Raw genomic sequence first — 21,092 nt, 5'->3', positions numbered from 1 at the left:
CTGTGGTGTCGACAAATGACCCCCAGGTCAAGATACATGCGCTGTGTGATTGTGATCCTGGAACGTGTTTTAAGTAGAGTTTGGTGCACACGTGTCAACAGTTTGCCGCCTCTAGTAAAATACGATTTATTTATTTCAACAAATTACCTTTAAATCACTCCGTAACACGTTTAGAAGTAGTTTTATATAGTGTTTCTAGTTCTATTTGTTTTGGAGTTAAACAAGTTTCTGGCTTCAAACTTCAAAGTTAATTCCAAACCTGATAGCATTCAATTTGTATTATCATATATATGCAATGGATACACGTACTCAATACATTTCAATTGCTTTCATGTACGCTGAGTAATTTATTTACTTTAAGTAATGCATTATATTATTAATATTCTAGAAAAAATTCCTTAGTAGATCAACATGGAAACATTTACAATTGATGTTCTGAAGAGCACCCCTTTTAATTAAACCGTGTTAGACACTGGATTCTTGACAAGTATGTATAGGAATCGAATACCGGTGTGGGCGGAGAAGAACCGTGAGATTTTTTCAGAAGCTGTGTGACTGACAACGAAAGTATTATTCGAATAGGACAAGTGCGGTGGTATACATGCAAAAGAACCTAGGGCAGAAGGAATTGGTCGTTGTCTGTAAAAACCTTTCTCCCAAAACCAAAACATAAATTAAGAGTTAGTTTTAAGGTGGCCAAAGAATTCCTTCCTTTCCGTTGTGTTTTCATTTGAACTGAACAGTCATTTAGGATTAAACATCCGTTTTTTAACAGAAGAGAATACATTCCTTCTAAATTCAAACCAAATAAGGGCAACATATCGCCGATGTCTTTAGGAAACGCATGCCAATTTCGTGCTTGCGTTTTCCAAGAACACAACTATGCCCACCGCCATGGAAGAGTTGAGCCCAATCCCCAGGAGATAGGTATACAAATAATATATTTCTGTAGACTTATGTCTCCAATAGTTGTAAAAGATATCTCTATATAACCCACAAGAAATATCAACAATGTAACCCGAAATATATGTTAGCATTGTTCCCTTTCCCCGCGGGAGCTCCTGGGATATATGAAATATGCGATCTAGCTAGATTTCATCTTGATTATACATAGCTGGAATAGGGTTCAGATTCCTCACGAACAAATACAAATATTAAGAGGGCGTATAGTATTAGAATCTGACATTACAAAATACTTTCAAGCTTTGGATATTTTTAAAACCATTTGGAAGTGATTTTATCGTTTGAACACTGACGTGAAGAAAGATTGGAAAACAATTAAAACAATCAGAAAAAATGTTGTGCGCGGGGTGGAAGCCGCGGTGCTCGGTGAGTAAAGCGCTTATGAGCTACTCTGAAAGTCCCGGGTTGGATCCCGGTGTCGGCTGAGAAAGCTCCTCGGGATTTTTCCCGCCTTTTCCCCTTGTCACAGGTGCAGGACGGAGTACCTGTCAAGGAACGAAAACCGCCCTTATAGCACACTAAATGCCCATCTTTATTAGCCCGGATGGAGCAGAAAACTGGGACGTAAAACCCAATTTTATTTCATTTCAGTCTTAATAATTTAAATGTGTTTAAACTACCATACTTATTTCTAGCCTATTAGGAACTTCATATTTTTATTTCGTTAATTAAAACGTGTTTTTGTCATTTAGGTTGAAGATTACTTATATAGATGGATTTATTTCAAATGTCCTTACCCATTAGGTCATAAAGATCTGATGATTTCAACTCAAGAACTTTTAGCAAGTCTGGTCTGACCAGGAAGGAAAATCTGTTGAAGGTTGACATTCTTCTTTTTTTCTGGAAAGCCATATATATTTAGTAATAGAATATGACTGACAAAATATGACTGAACACTTAACTTTACTTTCAGTCGAACGGGGTTTAACTTTTACCAAAACCCTGGCACAATTTGAAACCTCCACGTTTTGTTTATCTATACCTTTACGTGCAGTGCCAATATGTGAGCTATTGACATTGGAAATCCGGGCATTTTCTACCAAAACCCAACATCCCACAATAAATTAGTATACAAGACAATTAATTTATGTATAAAAAGATTATAGCTGAGTTGAAATTTATCACAAGTAATTATATAAGGAGAGGTGGTGTTTTAAAGTGTAGGAAAAGGCACGGGACTGAGGTTATGCTGGGGAAAGAAAGTCTGAAGAACATAACCCGAGAAAAAGAAAGGCCGAGGTTTGTCTGTCGAGGGTTTTTTTCTGAAATCTTTTTTCCCCTACATAACCAAAGTCGAGGACTTTATCTTGCTTATAAAGAGCCTATGTTTACATGTACGCAAAATGAAAATATCCCAGAATTCCCGTAAGAAAAACATTATATCATGTTTTCTACAGGTTTAAAGAAAAACTTTCAGCAGAATAACCCAAAATTCCCCTGTATATAGCCAAAGCCGCCCCTGACTTTCAGACCGCAAGTTATTTCGGGCATAATATACCAAAAAGATTAAAGAGATTTACCGTTATAGTTTATAATGTATATATATATATATATATATATATATATATATATATATATATATATTCATTGGTACATCAGGTTTGGTCTGCATTGAAATTTGGTAAATTGTAAAGTACAACATTGTAAATTATATGAAAAAGTGACACTCAGATTTGGACAGAAAGTGGTTATTATTGTGTCATACACATTTTAGAACCGGCCTTCCCTTCTGTTTGTTTTGGTTTATTAGCTCTTACTGGTAATTAAACTAGGTCCTTTAGGCGCGGTACTAATAAATGAATTTTATCAAAACCATAGACGCCGACAGCGTGGAAAGTTAAACGCAGTAAAAGAAGAGTTATCTCCCTTTAGCTACACAGTCTATAAATTTCCAAGCACATTCAATTTCAGTTGTCTTCGATATCACCCATGGTGCAAGTAAAGAACGAACGATCTAATTTCTGTTAGGGGGTTGGGATGGCTTAGTGGTCTAGAGTGCCACACTTCGACCTCTAGCTGGCCGGTCACCTCTGGCTTCCGGTTGTGGTTTCGATTCCTGGTGTGAGCGTATGTGGCATGAAGATATGGGGCGCCTTCTCAACCTCGTGGGTTTACTCCGGGTACTCCGGTGTCCCCCCACTTGAAATACCCCTGTTCTTAGATAATAAAAATGAAAAATAAGACTTGTCTGCTATATCACCGAGAACAACAACAACAATTATTGGTTATGAGAGATTCCTAACGATTCCACAAGTGGCACATTTGTGCCAGGCCGTGTTTGAGTGCAATGAATCTGAATCATATCTTTTTTTATTGGATACTTTTGAAATCCAACCATTCCCGGATAGGCACCAGAATTTGCAATTATCTTTTTCTATATAGATAAGAAATCAATATATAAAAGAAAACGGTAATTTAAAGTACGACATAGTTTATCAAGCAAGCTTCTTTTCAACATCAATGAAGACGAGCATACGCTATGCAGTGTGCTATGAGATAAATTTAGCCCAGACAGCGGCGTTACGGCCTACTCTTATCTCAAATTCCAACTGTCAATTACGTTAATCACTGGACCTTGGTGAAGCACCGCTGGACATTTAGAATAGGGATGTGACCAATAATGTCCTTATAGTATCGTATTGTTACGTAAATAAGATATAAAGAACATTAAACGATTCTTGGAAACATCTGGATCACCCGAAGAAAGAGGAATTTATTTTTGTTTTATACTTTTTATAATAACATAGCTTGCATAGTGTATTCTAAAATTTTAGTAGAATAGAAGCCATATATTACTTAATGCCTAGCTCTCCTCCATTAAATAACACGTAATCGTGTAAAGCATTCACGCGTTCCTACTGCATAGGTCTAGAAATAAGTGCAATATTTCATTGTATATGTCGACACATTTCAGGTCGCATACAGTTTATTTATATAACATGATACATTCATAAAATAAAGAGTATTATATGACTATAACACAGATCATTATAGTATGACAGTACACATTATAATATTAAAGATACATTCCGGGTGATTTGATGATATATTTGGACTAAAAACATATTCAAACTTATTAATTTATCATGATTTTGCTTCAAATCCTTCTCAAAACATTGCAATTGCCAGGGAATATCCTGGCTATAAAAAATCGACCAAAAGAGGGCATGTTTGTGTCATGTGATTTACCTCGCCCGGTACCTAGCAACGGGTGCGAAGTCGGAGGAGAATTCATTGCATACACAAGACGATGTTGACTTTAATCGCTGACTATTTATTACAAATATCGAAGCCTAATTAAATTCTCGGATTATCCACTGCCCTCGTCTTTTTCCATGATTTTTATCTCAGAAAGTGTTGTACGTCTAACTCTTCATAAATTTTATCAACATCAAACGCTCAATCTCCGCGTGCAACCTTTGACGTCACGCGTGCAGACACTAGTCTTAATCGTCGGGCTGTCGATTAGGGAAACCCTTCCAGTTTTGTCCTGTATGCGCTCCATGAGTATTTTCCAGGAAATCCAGTATTTTGCCAGTAAAATTGGATATTTCTATTTACATATATACCAAAATTGCCATACTTTTATTGGCAATAACCACCCGATAAATACTTTTCTGGGAGCATATCTTTAAGGCAACAATGGTATTTGTTTTCAGAAAGAAGCCAAAATATTGTTTACAAAAGAATACAGTCGAAAGGAAAGACATGGTTTAAAAAGATACTTTCCCGCGTACAAGCTGTGTGATTTTGTGATATATACTATTCAAAAAAAGTAGGGGATATTTGATTTTTAAGTGTTATTAAAGTCACCTAATGAAACTGACGAAGAAACAAATGACAAAATGAAATGAAGTTCACATTCATTGATTTATTCCAAATGATCGTTAGACTAAGTAAGGCACAGACTGACCATTATAAGGGTAAAATGATACCCGGGGTCAAACATCAAAGTTACCACAGCATCACAACCAAGTCAGTAACGGGTAAATCCTCCTCTGTTTGCCAAACAAGCATTGATCCGACGTGGCATACTCCTAATGAGACGTCTAAGGTCATTTTGGTCCAGATTGTCCCATTCCTGTTGCAACGCAGCAGCAAGTTCTTGGACATTGGCAGGACGTTGTTGACGTTGACGTAACCTCTGTCCAAGCATGTCCCAGACATGCTCGATGGGCGAGAGGTCGGGACTCAGTGCTGGCCAAGGTAATGTGGTGATGTTCTGTTGTTGGAGGTAACCTGTAACGATCCTGGCCCTGTGACATCTTGCGTTGTCATCCTGGAAGATGAAACGGCGGCCATGACGTCGTGCGAACGGCACAACATGGACTGCCAAGATGTTGTCCCGGTAGTACTGGCCTGTAACACGCCCTGCAACAACATGTAAAGCCGTTCTTCCAGCAACAGTGATGCCTCCCCACACCATAACAGAACCACCCCCAAATCGATCATGTCTGATGACGTTAACGTCTTGGAAGCGCTCGTTTCGACGACGCCACACCCTCCTACGTCTGTCCAAAAAATCAACAGTGAACCTTGACTCATCTGAAAACATCACATTGCTCCAGCGTCGATTATCCCAGTGTTGACGATCCCTACACCAACGACGTCTTGCCTGAATGTGATGATCTCTCAAACAAGGGATCACGCGAGGACGTCGGGCGCGAAGGTGACCCCTATGCAGTCGATTCCGAATCGTCTGGCCACTCACTCTCACACCAGTGTCTGTTTGAAGACGAGCGCTGATCTGATTTGCTGTGATGACACGATTTCTCAAGGCCAAGGTACGGATAAATCGATCCTGGGCTTGAGTTGTCGCCCTTGGTCGACCTGAGCGTGGTCTGTCCTGTACAGATTGTGTATCACGGTATCTGGACCATAGCCTGCTTATGACAGACTGAGAAACATTCATCGTCCGCGCCACAACCGCCTGTGTTGTGCCGATCTGTAGCATGCCAAGGGCACGTAACCTTTCATTTTGGGAAAGCAGACGCATATCAAAATTTGTTTTCTGGTCACTAAAACAATTAAACTGATGTTTCCACCCTGGAATTCAATGCCACAATGACTGTAACATTCAAAGTCAGAGTCGTGCAAATCTTGGGTTGAACCCCCATGATGATCCCAAGCATCACCTGCATTCCATGCGGTAGCTATTGGTGCGTTTGGGCGTCACATGTAACTGGAAATGTTTCTTCTGTTAGGTTCTATAGTGACTTTTTTCGTAGTCATTTGCATATTTTAGTATTTTGCCCCCAAAATCAAATATCCCCTACTTGTTTTGAATAGTATATTTGGACAATAAAAACATATTCAAACTAATTAAACTATCGTGAAACCCTGACATTTTTGCCAAGGGCTTGCCCCGTGGGTGTTTTTGCCAGGGGCTTGCCCCGTGGGTGTTTTTGCCAAGGGCTTGCCCCGTGGGTGTTTTTCGGGTATTCCAGTATTTTTCTAGTAAGATTGGGGGTCTGTACTTTCCATATATACCAAATTTGCCATACTTTTATTGAAAATAACCACCCGATAAATACTTTCTTGACAATGTATCTTTAACGTCTCATCAACGCATTGTTGTGATTTTTCCTAAGTGCTCAACTAGCTCCCTGGAAATACACAATAGTGTAAAATATCTAAAGGAGTAGAAACCAAATAGAAATCCATTAACCATTGAGAGAGACAGTGGCCGAGCTCGTTAATTATGGCTCAAGCTTACTAACGAGGAGATCCTTGTTTCATCCCGGTGCCACATTCTCAAGATAGACACCCTATCGATAGCACGTTAAAGATCTACTGAAAGTTTGAAATCGAAATAAAAGTGTGAAAATGTCATTCAAAAGAACTCTGCATGGCTTATATCCATCTTCATTTTGGACAGAAAAGTATGACGTTAAACCCCATTTCATTTCATTTCCATTAACAATTATGGGGTTGGTTTGTCGAATGGTTAACGCGTGCGCGTTTGACCAGTAGGTCTGTCATTGAGTCAGGTGGCGTGGTTTCGATTCCCTGCTTGTACGTGAAAAGGAGTAGGGTCGCCTGTCCAACCTTGTGGATTTTCCCCGGGGTCTTCCGGTTTCCTCCCACTACTGAAGACCCCTACGCACAAGCGAATTATTGAAATAAAATTGATACCATATTATGTTAGTTCCAAAATGAACTAGTTTGTGTCGAATGGACGTTAAATCCCATTTCTCTCTCTCACCATTAACAATTCGATCAAACAGAACCAAATACCACGCAAACTTGCTAATATCAATTGGGGTCAAGTATATGAATTAAGGTCACGAATGTTGATTAATATTACAAATAAATTTTGAATGTAACTGTTGATGATAAGATTATCTTTATCTCAGAAATACTGGACTTTATACTTGTTTCACAAGAATGTGAACATAATGTGATTAATTGCTTTTATATTTCTTTAAAAGTTTTTGTCTGTGGAGCATTTATTACTGAAATGGGTTATTTTCGTTCAGACTGTTCCATTTCCGAACATATATTTTTTATAGTGCAAAATAAGCAAGTAATTATTAAAGGGGGTGGGCCTTCAAATTCTCCGTTCAGTTATCACCCCTAATTTGGAGTGATTTCATCGTTCTTTGTAGCTATCCACAGTGATTTCATCGTTCTTTGTAGCTCTGAAAGTCGCGGGTTCGATCCCGGTGATGGCCGAGATTGTTCATCGAGATTTTCCGGCGTGGTTTTTCCTAGTCAGTAGTGCAGGACAGACGAAAAACAGAGGTCCTGTGTACACATTGGCATTTGGAATTCGATATAAGAGTAGGCCGTACTGCCACTGTCCGGGCAAAATTTCCCCCATAGCACACTGTATGGCGTATGCCCGCCCGTCTTCATTAACCCAGATGGGGGTTGGATGGCTGAATGGTTAGCGTGCGCGCGCTGTATCATAAAGTCTGTCATTGAGTCGACTGGCGTGGTTTCGAATCCCCGGTTGAACGTGACAAGGAGAAGGGTCGCCTGTCCAAACTCGTGGGTTTTCTCCGGGTCCTCCGGCTTCCTCCCACTGCTAAAGACCCCTACGCGCAAGCGAGTTATTGAAATAGAATTAAACCATATGTTAGTCCCGAAATGGCCTAGTTTGTGTCGAGTGGACGTTAAACCCCATTTCTCTCTCTCTCTCATTAACCCAGTCGGAGCAGAACAGTAAGACGTTAAACACCATTTCCTTTCATTTTATAACTTGTTACTGTAGATACATGTGTGGGAGATCACCTTTAAATGCACTACTCCATTTTAATATTATAATAATAGATACATGTGACATCGAGGTGGTATCCTATTCAAGCAACTTTAATTGTATTTCTTAGAATTATACTAGGAGTAATTATATACTCTATGTGCTTGATATAACCGTGATTATAATAGGATATTGGCAAATAGACCCTTGTACTAGTCTAATGTATAAGGATTTACTATGACCTAAATATCACCCGTCCGTAGCATGTTTACGTTTCATTTCAACATTCATTGCTTTTATGATATGAATGACATGATCCGGATCTTGCCTATAGGTTGCGCAATGTTATCCGAATGATTCTTGTGTAAACTTTAAGACTTCTTGCAAGTTTGCGTGTTTAAACTTGTTTTGGGATACAGATGACGATAAAATTTAAAACTTATCAAGATAAAGATAGAAACTTATTTGATACAAACCTCATACTATAATCAACAGTTATCAGCTTCGACCCCAGTCTTGCCAGATTCTTTCTACGATATGGCGACGTGAGTATATCTTAAATCTTTTTGAGAATGGAATAGTGGGGTGGAATACAATGGGATTTAAAAAGTGGTTGGAGTCGAAGTGATGTCGTAGAGCGTTAATTTCTAGTAAGCTCTTAGTACTCATGGTAAGAAATTGGACTAGCACGCTGAAAAGATATTAAAATCAGTCAATCCTCGGCAAAATCAAACAACGGCAGTCAGAGAACTCGTCATATGACCAAAGTTATATAGTGAAAAGCGGTATCAAGTGTTCATAAATGGATAAGAATATCCTGCCTTGCGAGCGACACTGGCTTCTGTCGTCGTGTAATGATAAATACCAAAACAGTAGGTTGGACCAAAGAGAAATGAATGAATGACATAAGGTTTAATTTCGTACTATTCTGCCTACTAATATAGGTCTGAAATGACAGCACCAACCACAGACAGTGTATATAGGTATACTATTTGGTGAATGATTAATTGCAAGTACTTTCTAAATACAACACTGTCATTCGTCTGAGTAACGACATATTTATGTGCACTAGTATCAACCCAAACTTTTGATTTTGATTTTTAACATTTCCAAATTTAAAATTGGATGTTAAATGTCGCTAGCCATGTCCGTTCACATTTGCTACAGTTTTATATCTAATTAATTTGTATCCATGAAATCTCAATTCGTAAATTATTTACACAGATATTACACTTAACTTGGATTAATTAATATCATTTTGAAAAAGCTTGATCTTTAAAAGAAGTACTACTTATTCAACTCCCCGCCTGTAGTACTGTACATTTAAACAGTAAGTGTGCATGGGGTAATGTAATGAAAATGGGATTACTCGAAGTGTTTTTATTACGAATTAATATAACATGTATCAATTCGAGGTTGTGTTTAATTTTATGGCCATTTACATGCAGAAATAAATGCACTGCTAAACAGGTAGTCTCGGTCACCCAGAACCCCCTAGTTTTCAACGTACAGTCTGGGCCCGTTGTCAATATTTGACGAAAAGTCCATTGCCCATGCGTAACCGGGAGTATGGTCTTTAATGTATCTTTGGCAACGTCAAGTAAGAGTTGTGCCTCTTTCTGCAATAAATCCCATAATTCTTGCATTAATATTATAAACAAACATGAATCGTGACGACGAATTAGGATTAATTAAAAAAAAACATATGGCCCATGAAGAGAGAAATTTTACAATAAAAAAAACCTAAGAGGGTTGGATATTGAACTGGTAATGCAATCAAATGGATTTTTTGAAATGGCATTTTTAAATTAATTTAATGGGCTTCAACATCTTGTTTTGTGACTAGTTACCTCCCTTAGACTTTGTCTATGATAATGTAAAAGACCGGATAATCTAGCCGACGACCAAGTTTTTTCTCAAATGATGACAACGCATCCAGACTAATATTTGTAGAATATTTTTCTGGATGATAGAGACTATTCAACAGGGTGGTTTAATCGTTTATCCTTGTAAGTCACGTGATGTCCAAATATGGGCTATTGTATGTTACTATATATATATATATATATATTAAAATTTTATCTCGCAAACTTGTGGGCGTTATTATCATGTGACTGTGTGTGCACTGTATGCTTATACGTGAACACCGTTTGATACAGGCGGGTAAAAGCTTGTAGATTCCCCCCTTTCCGTCAGAAGCGATGTCAGAAAAACAACCCATACTAGGTGGGGCTCCAGCCGTTGGGTGAGTTCATATATTAGTAGATTTTGATTGAGCATTAATTTATTTTGTTGGCCTACACGGAAGTATTTTTAGATTTCTATGTGCATGCTCAAGCAACAAAATTTCCCGACAGAAATTAATAAGATGTCTTGGGCATGATGTATTTTAAATTGTGATTCATTTCATTGCATCACAAATGCAACGTCCTTATATATATATATTGTCCGATAATATATACGCAGCATATTGGTGTAAACTTTTGCTATACTGAATGCATAAAACGCATTGCTTTTGAAGAATTACAATATCGCTTAATGCTATTATATTGCAGTACCATTGTAATAATTGAAAATCAAGGCGTCACGTGTATTCAGTATGATAACATTGAATATCTTAATCTGTCCACCAGTCACACTTCTTGCACGTGTCTATAATTATAGACTGGATAATGTATTATAAAAACGGGTGTAAAAACGGAATGCATAAAACGCATTGGTTTTGAAGGATTACAATAACGCTTAATACTATTATATTGCAGTACCATTGTAATAACTGAAAATCAAGGCGTTACGTGTATTAAGTATGATAACATTTATCGTACGTGTCTATAATTATAGACTGGATAATGTATTATAACAACGAGTCTATGCTGTGTTGTTTTGTATATTTTCAGTACAGGGTATGGTGGTGGTGCCCCAGCAGGGGCTGTTCCCGGTGCGCCTCCAGGTAGTTGAAATCTAATATATTCCATTATTATAAACTTGTCATTTTAGAGCATTATATTTCTATCTCTAGCGCCAGCACTGCGCTTGATATGGTTATGATTTTACTTTAGATGATTGGTACATGACTTCTATCCTTTAACTTCTTATTCGCGTGCGCGTTGTATCATGAGGTCTGTCATTGAGTCAACTGGCGTGGTTTTGATTCCCCGGTTGTACGTGACAAGGAGTAGGGTCGCCTGTCCATCTTATTCGGGAGCAACAGATGTTGGCCGAAAAGGTTCATCCGGACTTCCCGGTGTGATTTACACTTGTCAGTGGGGGAGGGCCTGACAAGGGCAGTTGTCTAGTCGCTCGGAAGGGAGGTCCCGTGTACACATTGGCGTGCACGTAAAGATCCATTGGGAGTTGAATGTTTCACTTTTAGTTCTTTGAATCGGTTCTGGATGACAACACTGGTTTAAACTTCATATAAGACTTCTTAAATAATATTTAATTACCAGATTCCTTGTCTTGTAGCAGTCTTGTTTCCAGCTCGGCTCTCTGGCCAGGATTCGAGATCGGCGCTCTTGTTCTAGCCTTAACCCAAGGCGCTCATAGCCTTCACTGAATAATCTTCTTTTGATTCCTGCTTAAATCCCGCTTCTAGACAAAGGATCTCACAAGATTACACATCTGGCTAATGTTGCCAGATTAAGCGTTCAGTACAGATTGCTTTACAAGACAAATGGCATTACGAAAATGGGCCAGCTATATATATAGAGAGAGAAAAATGGGGTTTAACGTCCACTCGACACAAACTAGGTCATTTCGGGACTAATATATGGTTTAATTTTATTTCAATAATTCGCTTGCGCGTAGGGGTCTTTAGCAGTGGGAGGAAACCGGAGGACCCGGAGAAAACCAACGAGGTTGGACAGGTGACCCTACTCCTTGTCACGTACAACCGGGGATTCGAAACCAAGCCAGTTGACTCAATGACAGGCCTTATGATACAGCACGCACGTGCTAACCATTCGGCCATCCAACCTACCGGGCCAGCTATAAGTTTATAATATGGTAGTGACTAATGAGTGTCATCTGGACAACCACGGGTGCCAATAGCCGACATAAGGATATTTTAATCAATTCTGCTTTCATGTGCCAAGATGGCACGATAACTATCCATAACATCTGTCACTTTGTAACATGGAATTGGATATAAGAGTAAGCCGTAGCGCCACTGTCCGGGCAAAATTTTCCTCATAGCATACTGTATGGCGTATGCCCGTCCTCATTAGCCCAGTCGAAGCAGAACAGTAGGACGTTAAACTCCATTTCATTTAATTTCAATAGTATCTTATTCTTAGCGGGTACACCAGAGAAGTCGGAGAAACCCAACGAAGTTTTGTAGCCGCCTTTATTCCTTGTCGCGTGCAACTGTAGAAGCGGATACATTGAAACTGTTTTTGATCATTCGACCAAATAACCCTCCAATTAAATGTTTAGGATCCGTCTTTGGCCTTCCATAACTTTTTAAATCTCATTTTTAGGGGGTGCCCCGTCGACATACCAAGGTCAGATGCCTGCTGCGGATGTTAAAGATGATCCTAATATGAAAGCTCCCGGACCTACTGCCCCACCTCCAGGTCAACTAGAAGCTGTGGGAGGTTATGAAAACATCGGTTTTAATGCCTGTAAGTTTGCTACATTAGTTTGTTTTAGATAATATAGACAATCATAACAGATGATATTTCAATATTTTGCTTTGTAGTCACTTACGAACTTCTTCGTTTGTTTTATTTTGTCCTCGCCCTCGTCTCTCCGCACATCCACTCTGAAGTTACCGTCTGAATTAATACTTCATGAAGCGATTTGACAACCTTTACGGGCGCCTAGATTGACAAGGCCGCTTGTGCGTATGTTTAGTTGCCGAGGTATATATTATAATTTATTAACGAATCAAATTTAAAGTGATCTGATTAATACACATACTGAACAGAACTTAACAATATCAAGATGGAATTGCCCGTATATCAGTTAAGAATAAGCTAGCCAATTCACTTCACTATATAATATGAGTTCTGATCTTTAGCAGTTATATACTTGACACCGACATAAGGAAAACTAATTATATATTTTGATGTTACCTTATAGCGGCACTCCCTCCACCGTCATACGACGAATCAGAACGAGGTGCACCACCAGAAAATAGAGAATTTAAAGCGTAAGTTATTTGGTAGTGTAACATGCCTTTAAGATTAATCTGTTAATCTCGAGAGAGAGAGAGAGAGAGAGAGAGAGAGAGAGATAGAGAGAGAGAGGGGGGGGGTGAAAATCTACGTAGTTATCAGGCGACCCTACTCCTGGTAATGTTTCAAACCCGAGATCGAATCCATAAATAAATAAAAAGCCGCATGGTCCACAGCGAGCGCGTTGATCCATTAGACCCCACCCGCCACCAAGGAACTCAACGGAGGAAAGGCACTCTGTGGCGGACCTTACGATTTAAAAACCAACCCATCCACCTAACTTGTCTAAAGAGACAAATATTCAAATTTATTAGTAATAGAAAAATCAACACCAATCCTTTTCCTGTAACCATTTCATATGTTTGTTTCACATTTATTGTATCCTTGTTTCAATTTGTTTATGAGGAAGTATTTTGACTAGTCATTCAATATTAAATATGTGTTTTCTAATTTTTGTTTGCTTTATTGTGTTTTCACGAACAAGAACTTTGAATATGCCATTATAATACAGTCAAACTTGATTATGACGAATTTGCTCGTGTTATGTAGAGGTCAGCCCTGGATCCCAGCATAGAACCAATTTGATAATGAGAAAAAGTTTGTGATTATCAGGGGGTGAAAAGAACGTTGAAAATGCCTTTACATGTTCAGTTAAACAGCTTTATAAGCACCAATATATATAAAAAATGGAAATGTCTTTACATGTTCAGTCAAGCTTCTTTATTTTAACCAAGTTTCCTTGAATATACATTTACAATGTAAACTTCTGTTATAGTGTACCAACAATAACAGAAGAAGAGGCTAGAGAGGCACTGCTATCATTTGTAGCAGAACATTGTTGTTATGGCAAGAAGGCAGCACAAGAAATGAACTACACAGATTTAAAATCAACCAGCGCCTTTCATGTAAGTTGTAACATTCTTTTTCGTATTGTGAGTATCGTTAAAATAAAGAATTCAACCGAATAAAATATCTGTAGATAATGGAATGTCGTCAGATCAAACGAAATTATGAATTTCGAAATCTAACTGTTGTAGCATTACATGAAGAAAAGTGTCTTTGGGGCCAACGAAATTTAAATAAACCATTTAAAAAAATATTCATGCATTGGAACTTGAGGCAGTACAGCATAATCGGGAAATGATGTATTTATATGGGGTAGCCTAATAAGAAAATATACGACAATCTTGTATAATACAATCCTTGCATGTAATTCAGTCCAAGCATTTAAAAACAACTGTTAAAAAATATATGTTTGTCGTCTTTGCATGATACTAGCCCTTTAATCATTCCACATTTACAGAGTACTCTGTAGTGGCCACCAGTTTCTTCGACTTTAGAACACGGCATTGGTACAGATTCCAATATATTCTAGATCTTCCACCTGAAGTTTAAAGCTGCTTATGAAAACTGGAATGTCGGTTTAAGTGTAAAGTTTTGAAATTTCTTTTTTGTGCGATGTGACATTAAATCTTTTTTCGCTGTCTGCGAATAACGAACCATTACCACTATGTCTGTGTCACCAATGACATTACCTTAAAGAATAAAAATAGACCACATCTTGTTTTCAGTATACGTTAGAAACATTTGGTGAGGGTAGGACAACGGCTTGGGCGTATGAACCTTTTATTGGTAAGTTTGGGAGTTCTTAATCACGTTTTGTTTCAAAATTCTATAAGCCCACCATTGACACATGCAAGTTGGCTTTTAATTGGGGCTCATGTACACATGCAAGTTGAGTCTCATGTGGTCTGAATACCAATTTTAAAGGATTTTCTTTTAGTTCGGTTTGTTTTCCATAAAGAACGAGGGTCTCGCTAAAAGCATTAATCTGTTGGATGTGATTTCTTGTAGATACGGGTATATGATCCATTTTGTTGCATTTTGAAAATAAATTAGTCAAACTATCTAAATCCAGCTTCTCTAAATAAATAAATACAGTAGAAAGAATCTTTTACACTGACGCAAATTCAAGTATTGCCATTCTATTCAAATGTGCTGCTTGTGGAATTGACAACGTCCACTTTATTGTAGCTTTGTTAATCTATTATAGGTCAAACTATTGATGTTCCTCAGAATGGTCCAGCCCCCGGTCCTTGGGATATTCAAGCACAGCCAACAGCCATGTTTCAGAATGGTAAAATTGAGATAGAAGTTCCTCACACAGCTGGTGTTAAGGTCTGTCACTGTATTTATTTGGTGATTTCGGGGCTGGGTGAGCGAGTGGTTTAACGGGTGAGTTTAAGGTCTGTCTTGCAGTCAAGTGTTGTGGTTTTGAACCCAGAATTGTGCGTAACAATGGACAGGGTCACTTATCTCACCGTTCGGTTGCTTTCTCCGGTATTCCCGTTTTCCGTGCAGCGGTTAAAAAAAAACCCTGATCGCGTGCGAATTATTGAAATGCAAATATATCATAGAGTCCCTAAAAGACCTAGTCCACATATATATATATATATATATATATATATATATATATATATATATATATATATATATATATATATATAGATAGATACTTCATCATTGGCTATATATATGAATGTAATGCGAGCTATGAGATCTTGCTCGGACAGTGACCTTTCCCCGGCCCTATGTCCAGTTTTACATGATACCTGACAGTTGGTTTATCATTGCAACTGAGAATACCCATCCCCCTCCCACACTTCACACCTTTAAGAACGCTGTATTTATCCTCAAAGTCGGGTTATCCAATACAATTTGGAGCTTCTAGGATTATATCCCAATATTTTAACCAGCTTTGGAAAAGAAAAAAATCCATAACAACTATGGAAATTATTCATAATTGTTGTGCTTCTATTGTTGTAGCCGTGTCATGAGTGTCTTGCTACTGGTCGAATCCGATGTTTTCGTTGTCAAGGTCGTGGAAGAGTAAGTTATCTATGTTTTTTTTTCTTTTCGATTGATGATATCTATCCTTCAAGTTTTAATATTATGAAAAAAAAGTCATCTTCCAGCTTACAACTGTAAAAAGTCTATCAAGTGCATGGATCATTTTCGTTTATGGCAAACATTTTGCTTGTTATTGTCTTCTTGTAAAGTAATACTCATTACGGTATTAATTTGAATTAAGTCAAACAGGAAAATTTCGTCTATGGATTGTATATTATAATCTGAACGGACTTATTCTTATTTCAACTCGACGATATTGTCCTTTACCCGATCAGAAATTTCCAAATAAAAATATTCAGCTATTTGGCTATACTGGGTATGTTGGTATAACCACTAGTTTCGACAAGTATATAGACATTGTTAACTAGACACGTACGTCGCCTAGGATTTGGGGATTTGTAGCCAATCTCACATGGAAACTGAAAGTTTTTATTTCTTCGAAAATGAATCACGCAATCTAAATAAAATATAGATCTATATTTCGTTTCGTTTTTTATACTTTCGATTGCCTACACTACATGTAGATCAACAAATCATAGTGGGAGTTCTATGACTTCAAGTACCAAGCAAGCGACATTTGACCCGATTACGTCAGTCATTCGATTAACCATGTATTAGCGACCGCCATGTATTTTTTATCTACTTTTGCTTTGTTTTGATTTCTATTGCCGCTAATGTCTACTTCCGCGCAAAAAAGGTCAAACGCTCGATTCGACAGACCATTTGATTGGCTGACCCCTCATTTCAAGCAGAACACGAGTTAAATAACAACGCTTCCAGATCCAAGTGTAGTAAAGACAAGTAAAATCGATTTTTTTAATTATAAAAACGAAACGAAATTGGATCTGTGTTTTAATCACGGGGTTTCAGATAGTTGCATAGGATGAGTATAATGGTTTACAAGAATTTTCGCTCAGAATTAAGCAATACTTCTGGCTGGGACTATAACCCCTTAAGCAAGATTCTGTGTGATATTGTTTTATATGATGTTCATTATTCTTATAGTTACATTGTCATTCTTGTAATGGAAGTGGTAGAGAATCGTATTATGAAGATGGGGAACGTAGACATAGAACATGTTGTCATTGTGATGGTTCGGGTAGACGAAGGTATGCTTTCAGTGAATTAAGTTCAATATATCCTACATACGTAACCATCAATTGGTACCATCAAACCACACCTATTAAAATATGTATTGTTGGCAACATTAAGTCTCATATGTTTTACTTCAAGAGAAATTCAGTTTACAATCTACAGCTTTTAATGAGTCGCTTTTATATAGTAAACTTCAGTGGATGAGGGCTGTAAATATACGATACTTCGCAGTTCATTGGGGGGTAATTCAACGAAACTGTAATAAGTTTAGTCGGTCGAACGGGTTACCTAAATACTTGAAGAAACATGTAAACACCAAGCGCCATTACCTAAATAAAATGATTACGTCAGAGCACCGTTGTCTTTAGCAGTTGGAGGAAAGCAGGATAGATATTACTATAATTTTGGTGTCAAAACATTTTAAATTGCTATTATAGTATACTGCATGGCGTATACTCATCTTAGCTTGTTTGGTGCAGAATAGTCAGACTCAGACGTTAAACCCCATTTCATTTTCAAACTTTGAGATCAACAAAAAACTTTAACCAGAGATTAGTATGATTTTTCTGTTATTTTATTCATGCGGTTTGTTGAAATGTATATTAATTTGTAAGATTTTTGGGCTATTCTACTCACTTATATGTTAATTTGTATATTTTGTATAGATGTTATACGTGTGATGGTTATGGTATGATAACATGTACAGTATGTGATGGTAGAGCTAGTCTAAAATTTTATATTAAATTAACGGTGCTATGGTAAGAATAAGATATTGTTTTAATGTTTATCGATGTCCTTTGTGTCATATATGTTCGGTATCGCGTGTTGAATAACCTACTCAATATAACGTGAGTATACCTTCCGATTTCTCGGGAGTCACGCGTGATTCAGCGAGAAATGCACAGGCTATCTAACCAGGAGATTACAGTTTCCATCCAGGTCGCGAGAGTTCCGCAGGATTTTCTCGGTGTGATTTCACCTTGTCCTTGGTGCAAGGTGGGCGCCGGGTAAGGAACATCGCAGGGCCGTAACTAGCTCAGAGCAACGAGTGGGGCGGGGAAGTGTTCTCAGGGGTGCTGTAAAATTGACGGACAATCCATATCTATCTTTTTTGTGGTCGACAGTTTTTCACCGGGAGTTGGGGGGGACAAAACGTTTGCACCTGCGCCCCCCCCCCCCAGTTACGGACCTGGAACATCGTCTAGTCGTTCGAATAGCACGAAAAATCGAATTTCGTACACACTGGCTTGTACGTATAAATGCCCTTAGCAATTTGTATTTGAAATAAAGAATAGTACGTTGTACCGATGTCCGGGCAAAATTGCCCGTATTCATTATCCTGGTTGTGCAGAAAAGTAGGCCATTAAACACCATTTCATTTTTCGGCAACATGCTTGCATAATGAACTGACTCGCCCAGATCGTCTTCCCGTAATTTTTTAGATTCGCTTCGAAAATCAGATCCATTTTACTTTATAATTCAACTGAGTATATTGCCCCTTAATAACATTTGCATAAATATCTAAATCAGTTCAGTATTTTGAATTAAGAAACCGTGGCATCATCTCTTATAATTCACTTACCGAATGTGAAACTAATTGAAATTGGGGAATATGATTGTGAATAAACATATTTTATAGGACCAATCATTTGGAGGATCATATTGTAGAAAGAACAGCATTACCAGATGAACTAATCCGTGGTGTTTCAGGACAAATTTCTTTTGAAGAAACAGTTCCTAGGGTAGGTAACAATTTATGTACGTAAATTGTTTCTATGGCATTTATAGCACGACAGTTATATGTATACTTCACCCGATGGGTGTGGTGGGGTGAATTGACTACAGCGTTGCGCTGTGAATCTTCGGTGTATCACAAGCACGTTCGCTCTTTCGTTCAAACGATTAAAGATAGTCACCTGTCACTAAGAACAGCGCAATTTCGTTGTTTCTGCCTTTTTACCTTTTATAAGCAAACGAAATAGAAGATTTAATTGTACTAAATTAGTCTGGAAATGTAAAAAATGTGCAGTCAACTCAATTTCTATTTATTCCAGGTATGGCCAATTGTTCATTTTCCAGATCAAGAAGTGAACATGGCGTCAAAGAACCTTGTAGCTAAACATGCGTCTAGCTATGCAAATGAACGTATTTTAATGCAGGTATTTTGGAGTTTTATTAGTTCTGAGAACATATTCAATGTGGGGGTCTTAATTCTCACCCTACCTATTCAACTGAGTTAAGTAACCATTGCTAAGGTGTTTTTTATAACACGGAAGACACGCTGGCTCAGTGAGTAAGATGGTGGTTCGCTAATAAGGAGGTCCTAGGTTCGCTCCCGATGTTGGCCGAGACAGCTCCTCGGGTACTTCCGGCGTGGTTTCCCCTTGTCAGTGGTGCAAGACCCGACACGGATGGGACGAAAAACCGAGGTCCCGTGTACACATTGACGTGCACATAAAAGAACCCTTGACAGTTTAAACCCGAAAATATTCCTCCTAGAACATTGTTTACGGCGTATGTCCGTCTTCATTAGCCCAGTCGGTGCAGAAAAGTAGGACGTTAAACCCCATTTCATTTCGTGTCTATAACTTTTTACCTTAAGTTAGCTGGCACTCGTCTGTGTTGAAGAGTAGAAATTGTTACATGTCGTCTTCTTTATAGTATCATAGTATCATGCACGTTAATGCACCTTACCTTCCCCTCAAACAATGTAGTTGTATTACATCAATTCATTTATACAACTAATTCTAAAGATGTCGGTTGTTTCAGAAAAATGCTTATCTGACGAAACACTGGCTTTATTAACTCAGTCGGAGCTGAAGAGTAGGGCATAAATCCCATTTCATTTCATTTATCTGACGAAATCACACAGTTAAAAACACCAATTTATGATGTTTTATTTTTTTTATTATTAAACAGAGACATAAGGTTAGAATAATTCCTGTAACACAAGCCTATTACAAGTGGAAGGATAGCGATGCAAATTATTTTGTGTATGGATTTGAGAAAAAAGTTTTTGCGCCGGATTACCCACAGAAATGCTGTTGGGGTTGTTCCATCCAGTAATACACAAGTATCCATCAAATTACAGCGCATGAATACACTGATAACAAATGTATGTTTGCTGTTCAAGTTTCTCCCCCAAAATCAACAAAAAACAAGATTCTGTGTAATTTATTATCATTTATATATTTGTGCTATCAATTATCTTTCTTGTGTATGTTGAAAACAGAGTTATATACAGATATTTAAAAATAAAATAACATGCTCAAGTCAGATCACCTTAAACCGCTGATCAAAAATAGTCATCTTCATAATGTTACGGTTTTCCGTTACGGTAAATGGGCTTAGTAGTCCAACTACATAGATTTGTAAAGAGAACGGTGATTGTTGTAATAGTTGAGTCTTGTCTATCATACACAATATCATATAATAAGTACAAGCTACGTCTGAAGTGTACTAAACTTGTACTTGGCATTTAAAAAAAACACGTACAAACTATCACTCTTCTAGAATGCAATTATTTCAAAACAAGTGGATTTCTTATTTAAAACACCATTTATGATCTATACAATTGCGAATATAATTCCCCAAGAATATGTCGATATGATGACTAATTTATTGTGTTGTATGACTTTGTTATTCTTTGATTTAATAAAAGTTTGTAAATTTTATATAATGCCGTCTGTTTGCATTAATTGTTGTTTTGTGTATTGTGTGTTTGGGAGGGGGTAACTTGCAAGTAC

General features: G+C 37.8%; 1 protein-coding gene across 2 annotated transcripts; it reads left to right on the top strand.

Moving 5' to 3' along the window:
• Positions 1 to 8,436: 8,436 nt before the first annotated feature.
• On the top strand, positions 8,437 to 21,032 carry LOC126828719 (protein SSUH2 homolog). Of its 2 annotated transcripts, none has more exons than XM_050558685.2 (13): positions 8,437 to 8,709; positions 11,062 to 11,114; positions 12,643 to 12,786; positions 13,247 to 13,316; positions 14,117 to 14,246; positions 14,913 to 14,973; positions 15,395 to 15,519; positions 16,168 to 16,230; positions 17,257 to 17,360; positions 18,012 to 18,104; positions 18,986 to 19,088; positions 19,401 to 19,505; positions 20,266 to 21,032. In XM_050558685.2, exons 1-13 carry the CDS (start codon positions 8,702 to 8,704, stop codon positions 20,410 to 20,412), a joined length of 1,206 nt encoding a protein of 401 aa, XP_050414642.1. In that variant the 5' UTR covers positions 8,437 to 8,701; the 3' UTR covers positions 20,413 to 21,032. The 2 variants fall into 2 exon arrangements, with proteins under 2 accessions (XP_050414642.1, XP_050414641.1); XM_050558684.2 differs by lacking the exon at positions 8,437 to 8,709 and adding an exon at positions 10,293 to 10,409.
• The last annotated feature ends 60 nt before the right edge of the window (positions 21,033 to 21,092 follow it).

Source organism: Patella vulgata, chromosome 7 (assembly GCF_932274485.2).
Source record: "Patella vulgata chromosome 7, xgPatVulg1.2, whole genome shotgun sequence".
In the NCBI taxonomy this organism is placed as follows: Eukaryota; Metazoa; Mollusca; class Gastropoda; family Patellidae; genus Patella; species Patella vulgata.
Note: the sequence above shows the minus strand (reverse complement) of the source record. Positions and strands in the feature narration are given on the sequence as shown.